At 34.8% G+C, this 12,510-nt stretch overlaps 1 protein-coding gene across 3 annotated transcripts in view; it reads left to right on the forward strand.

The window, feature by feature from the left end:
- The window catches only part of RFC1 (replication factor C subunit 1), a 103,425-nt gene that overhangs the window by 20,319 nt on the left and 70,596 nt on the right, over positions 1-12,510 (forward strand). The window contains exon 2 of one of the 3 annotated variants that reach the window (XM_069068398.1): positions 7,027-7,169. The exons of the other annotated variants lie outside the window; for them this stretch is intronic. Coding sequence (XP_068924499.1) covers positions 7,043-7,169 — 127 coding nt within the window. The 5' untranslated portion in view covers positions 7,027-7,042. The remainder of the gene's footprint in view (positions 1-7,026; positions 7,170-12,510) is intronic. 3 annotated transcript variants of the gene reach the window in all.

Here is a 12,510-nt window from a genome sequence, read left to right on the forward strand (position 1 = left end):
CTGGATTTTGTTAGCAGTTGTTTATTATATTAAGGAAAGGTCCTTTTATTCTTATAACTTCAAGAATTTTTAGTAGAAATGAATATTGGATTTTGTCAAGAGCCTTTTCAACATATATTCCTGTAATCATAGGGTTTTTATTATCTATATTATTTTCATATTTATGAACCAACCAACCCTGCATTCCTGATATGAACCTAGTCAGATCATATGGATTTTCCATAGGGCTTTGTCCTGGGCCCTCTTTTTTTCTCCCTTTATATTATTTGACTTGATGATCTCATCAGTTTCCATGAATTTAATTATCATTTCTATGCTGAAGATTCTCATAACTTCTTATCTAGTTCTGACCTCTCTTCTGACTTCCAGTCTCTCATCTCCCCACTGCCTGCTGGATATCCTGAACTGGATGTCCCATAGAAATCTTAAACTCAATCTGTCCAAAACTGAACTCATCTTTCCCTTCAAAACTTTTCCCATTCCAAATTTCTCTGTTGCTGTCAAGGGCTTCACTATCTACGCAGTCACCCAGACTTTAAGCCTAGGTGTCATCATCAACTCCTTACAGTTTCTCATCCCAATCTCAATCCATTCTCAAAGGGCTTTCAATAATACTTTTGTAACATCTCTCACAGATCTCTCTTTTTTCCTCTTTTAACATTGCCATGACCCTAATGCAGGCCCTCATTACATTCCTGGACTCTTGTAGTCTGCTAGTTGGTCTTCCTCACTGTAAGTCTTTCTGTGTTCCAATTCATCCTCTACTTGGCTGTCAGAGAGTTTTCCTAAAATGTGAATTTGTCTAACTGTATCACTCTCCTACCCAATAAACTCTGATGCCTCCTTATCACCTCCAGGATCAAATATGAAATCCTTTGTTTTACTTTCAAAGCCTTCATAACCTGCCTCCACCTTCCTTCCTTTGCAGTCTTCTTACACTTTCCCTCCCTTCCTCAGCTTCTTGTACTCTGTAATTCAGTGACACTGGTTTCCTTGCCATCCTTTTTTTCCTTTTTTTTTGGAGGGGCAAAGGCAGGGCAATCGGGGTTAAGTGACTTGCCCAAGGTCACATGGTGAGTAAGTGTTAAGTGTCTGAGGCCATATTTGAACTCAGGCCCTCCTGACCCTAGGGCTGGTGCCCTGTTCACTGTGCCACCTAGCCACCCCATCCTTGTCATCCTTGAAGAAGTCATTTTACCTTCTGATTGTAGGCATTTTCATTGGCTGTCTCACATGTGTGGAATATTCTCCCTCCTCATTTCTACCTTTTGGCTTCTCTGGCTTTCTTTAAGTTCCAGTAAAAATCCCACAGGAAATCTTTCCTGATCCCGCTTAATTTTAATGCTTTCTCTCTGTTTATTATTTTCAGTGTAACGTCTTTATATCTCCTTTCTACATAGATTTTTTTTGCCTTTTGTCTTCTCCATTAGATTATGAGCTCCTTGAGAGCAGAGCCTGTTACTTTTCTTTACAGTACCACAATGAGCACTTCTATTAACCAACTGTAATATTTCTAATTTGCTATTGTAGCTCACTTCCTAATTTTTTATTTAAAATTTTTGCATCAGTGTACTTTGGTGGTAGTAGTTTATAGTTTTCTTTCTTTGCTATGTTTTTCCCTTTTTCAGTTATCAAGACAATATTTCTATTACAGAAAGAGGAAGGTTGTCTTTCTTTTTTTTCCATATCATTACAAGCAGTTTTTCTAGAACTGTGTTGGGATTAATTGTTGCTTGGATATTTGATAGAATTCACCTGATCCTATAGGTATTTTTCTTTGAAATTTCCTTTAAGGCTTACTCAATTCAATTTTCTTATATTTGGCTATTTTAATTATTAATTAATCTGGATATTTTATATCTTTGTTGGTATTTATCCATTTCCATTAAGTTATTAGCATAATTGCTAAAACAGTTTCTGATAATTTCCTTTATTTTCCCTTTGGTTGTGAGTTATTTTTTATTTTTGATAGGAGTGATTTGATTTTTCTTTTAAGATCGGACTCACTGTTCATTTTATTACTTTTTAGAAAATAGTTCCTATTTTTATGTTTTAATTAATTGGTTTTTATGCTTTCAATTTTATTAATGTCTTCTATTTTGATAATTTCTACCTTCTTGCTTAGTTGTTTTTTTTTTTTTTTAGTTGGTGGCCTATCTGAAATCATGATTGCTACCCTGGTTTTTTTGTTTTTCTGAAGCATAATCGATTTTTCTTCAGCCTCCAGGTTTAGTTTTATATGAATCTTTGTGATTCTTTTTTTTTTTTTAAAGCAATTGGGGTTAAGTAACTTGCTCAAGGTTACATGGCCAGGTGTTTTTTGGGTAGGTGCTAAGTGTCTGAGCCTGGATTCGATCCCCAGGTCATCTGGACACTGGAGCTGGTGCTCTTACTCGCTGTGCTACCTGGCCGCCCCATTTGTGATTCTTTTAAACAGCATATTGTTCAGTTCTGTTTTCTAATCCATTTGCTTTCCTTTTCCATTTTATAGATGAATTCATCCCATTTGCTTTCAGGGTTATTATTGTTAAATACATATTTCCCTCCTTTCTGTCATTTTGTATTTTTTTCCTCTTTGCTATCTCACCCATTCTAAGAAAGTAGTAAAAGAGTGTTTGCTTAATGCATTTAATCTACGAAATCTCACATATGTTTCATAATAATAAACTCTTCATTGTATGTACCTCTATTATGCCATAGTGATTTCCATCTCCTTTTTTTTTCCTTTGTCTAGTTGCTTGTCTCTTACTTTTGTATTTTCCTAAGACCACCCAAACAGGACAAAAATATCCATAGATCTACCATAAATTTTGTTTTCTATTTTTAGACTTGTAAAGATAGTAGGGTTCTGAGAAGACGTTTGTTATCACTCTATTAACATGTCAGTAATCCATCTCTATATATTTCCTTCTGAGTAAACAGAAAATATGTAGCTTTTTGTGTTTTTCTTGCCATCTGTATTTTGGTTTCTGAATATCTACTCAGTTCTCCCTTTTCATCAGTAATGCTATTTCATTAAAAGTCCACTTTTTTTTTTGTAGGGAGAAGGCAGGATAATTGGGGTTAAGTGACTTGCCCCAAGTGACACAGCTAGTAAGTGTTAAGTGTCTGAGACTGGATTTGAACTCTGGTCCTCCTGACTCCAGGGCCGGTGCTCTATTCACTGTGCCACCTAGCTGCCCCTTAAAGTCCACTTTTGGTCTCTAGGTTATGTTTAGTTTAGTTGGATAGATGCTCTCTTTTTTAAAGCGTTTACCTTTTGTAATATTCTAAGCTTCACTCACCTTTTAAGTAGTAGCTACTAAGTCTTTTTTGAGGCTTACTATGACCAACTGGTACTTGAACTCTTTCTTTTTGGCTGCTTGTAAGTATTTTTTCCTAGGAGTTTTAGTTTCAGAGTTTCAGGAGGTAATGAGTATATTCTTCTATTTTCACTTTCCCTTCTGGTTCTAAGATTTCAGGGCAGTTTTCACTTATAATTTTCTGAAACATGGTAATCAGGTGTTTATTTTTGGGTTCATGATTTTCATATTGTTTGATAATTCTTAGATTATTTCTACTTGACATATTTTCCAGAACAGTTGTTTTAAATACAGTGTTTAGTAGATTCTCCCCTCCCTAATCTTTTGTTTGAAATTATTTGAAATAATTTTAATGTTTCTTGTCTTTTGAATTCTTTCTAACCCATTCTAATTTTCAGGGCATTTAGTTCTTGGGAGAAATTTTCCATCTCTAAGGTACCAATTCTTTCTACCATTTTTTCTTCCCTGGATATTCCATTTTATATCTCTTGTTTAATTTTTTTCTAGGTATATCTGTGGTCTCTGTGTGTCTAGGCCCTTTTTTTTAAAAAAAAAAATCTCCAAGGCTTTCTGGACTAGTGGGGTTGCTATCTACATCAGGGTTTATCTCCTGACATCTCTTACACTAAGGTATTTTCCTCATGGTAGTCAGAATTTTCTTTGTTTTTCTAATCTCAGTATTATATGTCAGGGGACCTCTGTTTGAATCAAGCTCCATAACTGAATGTTGTGTGTAGGACCTGCCTGGTATGATAGCTAAGTCTAGAGACTTTCTTTCAGGAATCCAGGTTGCTTGGGTACTAGGTTCTTCCTGGAGGCTCCCTTCTTAGCATTGGTCTCTGAGAGTACTTGGCTCCTACCATGTGTGGCCTTTGCCTATGGCTATTTTTTCTTTACTGGACTTGGGCCAGTGTTGCTGGACCTTGACCTGTCTCGAGCTCCCAGTTATGCTGGGTCCTTATAGCCATGGGCTTCATACTCCAGGCTGGTCTTTGCCAAGGGCCCTTCTGCCACCAAGAGTCTTCTGGCCTTGTCCTAGCTATGCTTTCTACCTCCCCTTACTTGTCTTGCTTCATAGTTTCCACAAGGTTCCATAGATCTTATGTAGATCTCTGGAGTAAGTGGAAATATTTACAGATCATTCTTATTTTTTCTTTGATTATGCATTTCTAAGTCCTGCTGTGGTGTGGGGGAAGGGGGTGATCTGGGCTCCTCTAATAATAGCAAGTTTTATGTAGTGCTTTAAAGTTTGCAAAGTACTTTATTGGTTTTATTTCAATTTATCACAATCACTGTGATCTCAGCCCTGTGAAGTAGGTGCTGTTGTTAGCCCCATTTTACAGTTGAAAAACTGAGACCAAGAGAAGTTAATTGATTGATTTGCCCAGGGTCATATAGTAGAGTAAGTAACCTAGTAAGCTGATATCTTCCCACCTTTCTAATTTTCATATACAAGAAGTGAATGTTATGTTATTAAAATTGGCTTCTTTTATTTTTTGTTTTATATAGGATTTTTGTTTTGGGTATGATGGCATAATAATATCTAATATTTAAATTTTGTACCAGTATAATTGAATTCTTTGCAATCTCTAGTGACATTTAAAATTTCATTATATTAATCATTTAATACTTTTAATTTTTCTTAGAATCTTTTTTTAATATAGCTTTTATTTCCAAATATACCTCTCCCATTTTCTTAGCTGTTGGACCACCCCTTGTAGCAAGATGAAAAATGAAAGCATATAGAAGAAATAGTTCAACTAAGCAACAATGCTTTACCAAAGACTGAAAGTGTATTCAGTGTTCCATACCCATAGTCCCTACCTCTTACATAGAAGGGAATGAAGTACATTTTATCTTCTCTGGGACCGAGCTTTGTTTTTTTTTTTTTTATATACAGTGTTCCGATTTTTTGTATCTATTTATGGTGTCATTGTATATATGATTTTTTTGGTTCTGCTTCACTGTATCAGTTTAAACAAATCTTATCCTCTGTATTCTTTGTAGTCATCTTTTCTTTCAATTTATGATATTTCATTTCATGTGTGTATCACATTTTATTTGGTCAGTCCTATTTAATGAATATTTATTTTGTTTCTTTTTCTTTGCTTCCAACAAAAAGTTCTATTAGGAATATTTCAGTGGATATGGAATTTGGAAGTCAAAAGACCTAGGTTTCATTCCTGGCTTTGTTAGTATTTGTGTGGCTTTGTGCAAATTGCTTAATTTCACAGGGCCTCAATTTCCTAATTTCTGAAATGAAGTGGTTGTGATAGGAAATTTCTAAGGTTCTTTTTAGACCTATGTCATATGATTCTGTGATTTTTATTCTGTATATATGTAGACCAAGCTATTGATTAAAGATATGAGTTTAAAAATAGTCTGAAATTTTTTTGGTATTGCCTATAGATTTAATGTAGCTATCTTCCTTACCATTTACACAGAAAACTGAAAGTTGATTTCATTGTCCTGAGGTTTAGTGACATTTAGATGTAGAGGTTAGTCTTCTTAGATAGCCTACTTTGTTATTTTAGCTTGGAGATAAAATAAGCAGAACTGGTCCAGGAATAGAAATAGGAATAGAAAGACAGATGTATTTTTCAGGGTTGTATTTGAAAATCAAATGAAATAATTAAAAATAAGCATAGCTAAGATGTGGTAGAGTTGAACTTTAAAAATGATTTTTTATATGAAATAACTTTATTTTGCTGTTAACTGGAAGAATTTTTTTAGCTGTTTTGTTCCAGTTTCTGTTTGGTCACATTGGATTGGCATGAGGTAATTCAGTTCTAGATTCAGGTACACATGTGGTGTGATTGATGACTGTTCTTGAAAGTGGGGGAGGAATAGGTCAACACAGTGAAGTGATAGGTGTACCTGAAAGTGGTGTGATTGAGGTTTCCAGTGACACCTTAGAAACGTCAGTCAAGGTTATTAGTGAGTGGTCCTTAACTGTAGTTCAAGGTTAACATTGTCTTTTGATTTTATACACAAAGGAACCAAACAGTTTAGACCACAATCACAGAATTTTCTTTAACATGGATCAGAGATTTAAAAAAAATTGTGATCTAGAATTAGAATCTATTAATTTCTGGGATGTTCAGTTTTTTCATTTGCATTTTTTTGCAATGAATATTGGAACTAGAATGTCTATTTTATTTCACAAATGCATATAGGAAGGTAAACATTGACTTTTTGTTTTGGTTAACAGTAGTGAAGTTTGATGAGGCATGACTTGAAAATTTTACAGTGTTGATGTAAATTTTAAGCTTCTCTATTCCATGGACTATGTTGGTGTGTTTGGAGACCAGAAGGCTTCTAGATATGAAAGACATAATAGGCAATAAAAATGGAATTCCCTGTTTTGAAATGCACTGTAATTTTGAAAAGAATGAAAAAATCAGCTTTTCATGGTGATTTGGTATTTTTAGTCAGAGATAAAATCATTGCCTTGTTTTTAAGAACTTCATGTTTCTGCTCCCTGAAACATTTTATGTCTTCTGACTCTTCATTTTAAAGCTGATTATCATTTAGCTTTTGCTTAGCTTCTTTCATTTGTCTGTTATTTATGTAACCTTAACTTGAACTTAACATGTTTTATACAAAGAAACTATATCTGAGCAACTTGTGGTTCTTTTGACTATGTATTAAGTGAGTATTCCTTCCTACGGTAAGATCCCAACTCATCCTTGCCCGTCCACATCTTCTTGCATCTCGTCCACAGGAGGTGTTTATACCACATGCTGGGGACCTTCCTCCAGATCTCTTGGCATTGTATGGATAGCAGTGGAGCACTCAGGCTGGCCATTGGTTTGTTCCTCACTGTTGCTACCGGGCTCACTCAAAGGAAACTAGATTTCGGAAATGGTGACCATGTTTTCTGTTGTGTTATTTATGCTTCTGTACATGATGTACATTGTAGGTTTTGCCCATTAGGATTACTTTCTAACTCTGTAACAAGTATGTTTCATCATTCTCTATGTGGTTAAATCACACCTCTATTTTATTAATGGATTTTCAAGTCCTTTAATAGCGTTAATTTCCCAAGTTACAGGAAGAGGAAAGGGCTGCTTATAAATATCTTTATTGCTAACCATTGACTGGTAAAATGTTCCAGTAGGCTGGTAGAAATCCAAATACTTGTTGTACTGGGTAAATGTATTTATTTACTCTTTGCTGTTCAATGAAGCGGGAGACCTTGAGTTTTATTTGGTGAAGATGACCTGTTGTTATGCTATTTCGTCAGGGCCTGTGGTTTTATCCCAACTGGTATGTTTTTTTCTCTCCTCATTGGGAATTTAATTGAGCACATAATTGTGTAAGCAAGTTAATGGGTTTGAAGTTTAGATTTTTCTAGGACTCCTAAAATCAGCACTTTTAAATGAAGGGAATAGATATAACTTCGAAAAATACTATCATTTTGTTTTTAAGGCTCTTGTAACGAGTAACGTGGAGGAAATGTAGCAGCAAAAGGTAGTGAGAGTACAAAGCCCTACTTCCTGCTATATAGAGCCCTTAATTTTTTTTTTTGCTTTTTTTGGAGGGCAATTGGGGTTAAGTGACTTGCCCAAGGTCACACAGCTGGTTTTTGTGTTGGGTCTGAGGCCGGATTTGAACTCAGGTCCTCCTGACTCCAGGGTTGGTACTCAATTCACTGTACCACCTAGCCACCCCTAGAGCCCTTAATTTAAAGAATAATACTCTGTATAGATTGTATATCTTTGGTTGTTCTTATAAACATGGAGCAAAAAAAAAAACTTCTTCAAAGTGAGAGAAAATATTCTTTTATATATGCTCCTTGAAGGCAAGGACTATTGTCATGCTTTCTTCTGTCACCCCCCAGAACGTAACCATGTCTTATACATAAAATCAATATTTAGTAATTAAGTAATCAGCATTTGCTTGATTCTTGGTAATCAGGAAATGCTTTTATTTTGCTTTAGGAGTTACTTTTAAAGGTAAACTGTATATTTTTGTAAAATAATATATGTATTTTATTTTTCTAATTCTGAACTTAAAACTGAAAAAAGAACATTTCTGTTGGCGAACTAGAACATAAAAGATTATATGTGCAACTGTGACAAGTATATTCAACTTGCTTTTTAAAAAGAAACATGTAATAAATGCAACATGTTACTTTCAAAGTTGCTTTGCTTGTCTATAACAGAATATTTATGTAACTTTTTATAGGATGGTATTTCTTGAGTTTGTTTCTGTTTTTCAGGACAAATCATTTCTTTGAGGTCATTAACCTATTTATTAAATTAAATTTTTCAGTTCACTAACTGACATCTTATCCTAGTGATTCTGTAGGTACAATTTGTAGCCTGTAAATCTGTAGGAATTCTCTAGTTATTGGACTAGGCCAGAGTGCATGGGTAGTATATATCTATCTCGGTGAGTTTCTCAATTATCAGAGGGGGAAAAAAGATATACTTTAAGGTTTTTTTTACTAAAAATTCACTGCTAGTATACTCCCCTCTCCTGAATCCATCTTTTTCTTATTAAGAGCCATCTCATTCCTCCTAAAATCCTAAAATGCACTTGTCCTTATCTTTTTTGTTCTTGTACTACAAAAAATTATTGGAGTCATAGTTAAAAATAGAGTAGACCAAAAATCTCAACACCAGCAAATTTTGTTGTTATGGTAAGCAGTGAGTGATAGTCCATGTGATTGATGTCTCAACAATTGATTGATCTAAAAACTGCTATTTGATCTCCATGTAGAACATATCAATTTGCGGCTTTTTAAAAAAAAATTTGTTCTGTTTTCTGTAGGCATACATACTTTTTCTTTGTTTTGGGGGGACAACTGCAGAAAAGAGGAGAGCATAGTAGGCAGTGTTCCTCAGGTGGTCTGGTAACAATGCTGATCCATCTGCTGATACCACCCCAACCCTTATCGGTCACCAGCATCTCTCAGAAGCACTTTTCCTTTGATTCTTAAGTGATTATAAAACTTTATGAAAATAAAAAAGTCACTTATTAATATTATTAATGAAGCTTGAACATGAGCTAATTTTATTTTTCTATTCAAAGGTAATATTTTTATTTTTCTCAAAATGATCTATTCCCTGACAACATGATTTAATGATAAAAATAACATAAAATCATTATGAAGTTTGTATTGCAAAGACTAGTGATTGGTTGGTTTTCTTTTGATGTCACAATTCTCCTACCAAGAAATGAGGTAGTGGAAAATGTCAAAGAAATAGAAGGAAACATCTCCTAAATACTCCAATGGGTAGGATTATCACCTTTTTGTAATAAAACATTGCTCAGGTACCTATACAGTATTGACCTGGCACAAATAAAAATAATTTGTCAATGTTGTTAGAGGAAAAATAACTTTAATTTTATAAATTGTTCAGCTTTTTATTTCTTTTAATGAATCCAGCCAATATAATGTAATGTATCTTGAGTCATTTATATATCTTTTAACAGTAACCATCTTGCAAGTATCCTTTTGTCTCAGAATCTCAAAATCTCAGAAAATTTCCTTTATATGTTCTTGTTTATGTAGGTGTATACAAAGAAAAGTTATTTTAAAGAGGTAATTATTCTTTTTGTTTTTGATTATTTATTTATTTATGAGGATAGTGGTTTTCTTTGCTTGTTTTTGGAGGTAATTGTAGTTGTGACCGGGGCCAGATTTGAACTTTGGTCTTCCTGAGTCTAGGGCTGGTGCTCTATTCACTGCACCACCTAGCTATCTCTAGAAGTAATTAGTCTTCAGAGAATAGGGTTATATTAAGCTTTGCCTTTCTGATGTGTGGAGAGAAAAGATAACTAGAAAAAATGAAATTTTTGTGGTATAGTAGCCTATGGAATAATTATTTTTTGCAGCAATGCCTCTTTTAGGTACATTCCTATTGTCAGAAATTTTGTTACTAGAGGGATTAATAATATAGGAAACATTGTAAGACATCAGAAAAATGGAGTTAATATTTGAAAATATAGATATCATTGAAACAATACTTTTACTGTTGAGACCAACATGTTTTATGTGCCCTTTTGTATAGGGATGATTGGGTTAGTCTGTTGACCCTCCAGGCGACTGAGTTCTTTTTGTCTCTTATCTATGGCTTAAATAAGGAAGAAATTTCCAATAATACACCAGTGACCAGATGTATAAACCCTGGAATGTTTAACCATCTTTTTGTGGTTCCCTTTAGGGAGAATTAATCCAATGGAGTTAGAAAAGGGTAGTGCCTATGTGGTCATTTTCTTTTGTCTTTTTCTTCTCCTCCAGATAAAACTTGCTTATCACTCTCCAAATGTGATACCAAAATTGACTTTGTTCAGTCCTAATCATAATGTTCCTTAAACTCGTTAATATGGGCTACTGCCCAGTGACAGATCTTGCAGCACTTGTGAGTGTATAAGCATGTATAAATGTGTATATAGGGAGGGAGGGAGGAAGAGAAGGAGGAAGGAGTAGAGAGAAAGGGACAGAGACAGAGAGATGGGAAGTAGGACCTATGATTTCATCAGTGTGCAAAATTGCACCTTGTGGAAATTCTACTCCTCTTCCCTAAAGCAGATTGGCAATTTAGCTTTAGAGTTTCCTAGGATACTCAAGAGATAAAGTGACTTACCTCAACTTCACATAACTAGAATATGTCAGAGGCAGGATTTAGGTTTAAGCCCTGGTCTTCTGCCCAGTATGTCACACTGCCCCTCTCTTCTTTGGTTAGGTAAGGGGCTAGACTCCACTTGGGGAAACTAATGTGCAAATCAGTTAGGAATGTTAGAGTAGAGGAGTATGTATTTTATCCTAGAGGCAATAGGGAGCCACTAAAACTTCTCGAGTAGAGGAAAGTGAGATGATCAGCTGTACTTTAACAATATTAATTTGGCAACTGTGTGTAATATTAATTGAATAGAAAGAAGACAAGACTTGAATCTGGGAGTTTTAGAGTAGGCTTTTTAATAGTCTGGTGAGGGTCTGAACTAAGATGGTGGCTATTTGATTAGAGAGAAGGGGAGGCATGGGAAAAATATTAAAGAAGTAGAATGGACACGATATGAATGTGTGCGAGTGAGTGTGCATTCCTTTGGACCCAGTAATAGTACTACTAGTCTGTATCCCACAGATCGGCTTGTAGGAATGACTTGGAACAAAGGGAGTACCCATCATTTGGGGAATGGCTGGGCAAATTGTGGTTTAGGAATGTATTGGAATACTGTTGCTCCATAAGAAATGATGAAGACAATTTCAGGGAAACCTGTGAAGGGGGTTGTATGAACTAATGGCAGTATGAAGTGAGCAGAATCGGTAAAACTGTCAGTACCGTAATATCAAAGTGATGAAGACATGGGTTACTGAGAGTGAAGAGTTGAGGATAATTTATAGGATGTAAATAGGAGTGGCACTATGAAAAGAGATAGATACTCTTGATAGAAATAGTTCAAGTTTGGAAAAGGAATGAGTTCCAGAAGAGTGAATTTTCAGTTTTGTACATATTGAGTGTGAGATGCCTTTGTGCATAGTGGAGTGGAACTTGCTTACTTTCTCTTCTTACTTATACCCTCTTTTATCCAGTCAAGCAGTCAGCAAATATGTATAAGATTTTGTGCAAGTCGCTGCTTAACTCTCAAAGGCAGAATAAGAGCTAGGTTGAGGCATAAAGATGAAGAGGAAGGGAAACTTTTGAAAGAAGAGCTTTAACAACCAAATTTCCTGTTGAATTTTTGACTTGTCTAGAAAAATGAGTTTTGTCCTTGTTACCTGATGCTTCTAGATTATCAATTAATAATTTGGTTTCTCCATGTTACAGACTACAGGAAGGGAAATCAAAGGAATATTAAGGTGCTCAGAGTTCCATTTGGGAAGGCAAAACTCAGCTGTATTCACCCCAGAAATTAGATTTTCTCTCTTTGGTTTTGTAAATAGATTTTTATATGGACCTGCACATTATTTTCCTTGACTTTTATTTGTTATTCTTCTGTGACTACTCATAATTCAGAATGACAAAGAAATTTTCCTTTGGAGACAATTACTCTGCTCTGTGTTGGATGATTCCAGTTTACTTTTTGTTTGTTGCTACCACATTTAAGGTAGTGTTACATATAAATAAAAATAAATGATTTTTATAAGGAGACAGGTGTCCTGGGGGGATATTCTGCCCTTTCAGTTGTCCATGGTTTTCAACTAGGTTTCAGAAATTTGGGAAGACTTATTTATATTGTTTTGTTAGAAATATCT

Source organism: Petaurus breviceps, unplaced genomic scaffold, assembly GCF_028583685.1.
Source record: "Petaurus breviceps papuanus isolate PSGF00001 unplaced genomic scaffold, PetGlider_PUasm1.0 140, whole genome shotgun sequence".
Classification (NCBI taxonomy): Eukaryota; Metazoa; Chordata; class Mammalia; order Diprotodontia; family Petauridae; genus Petaurus; species Petaurus breviceps.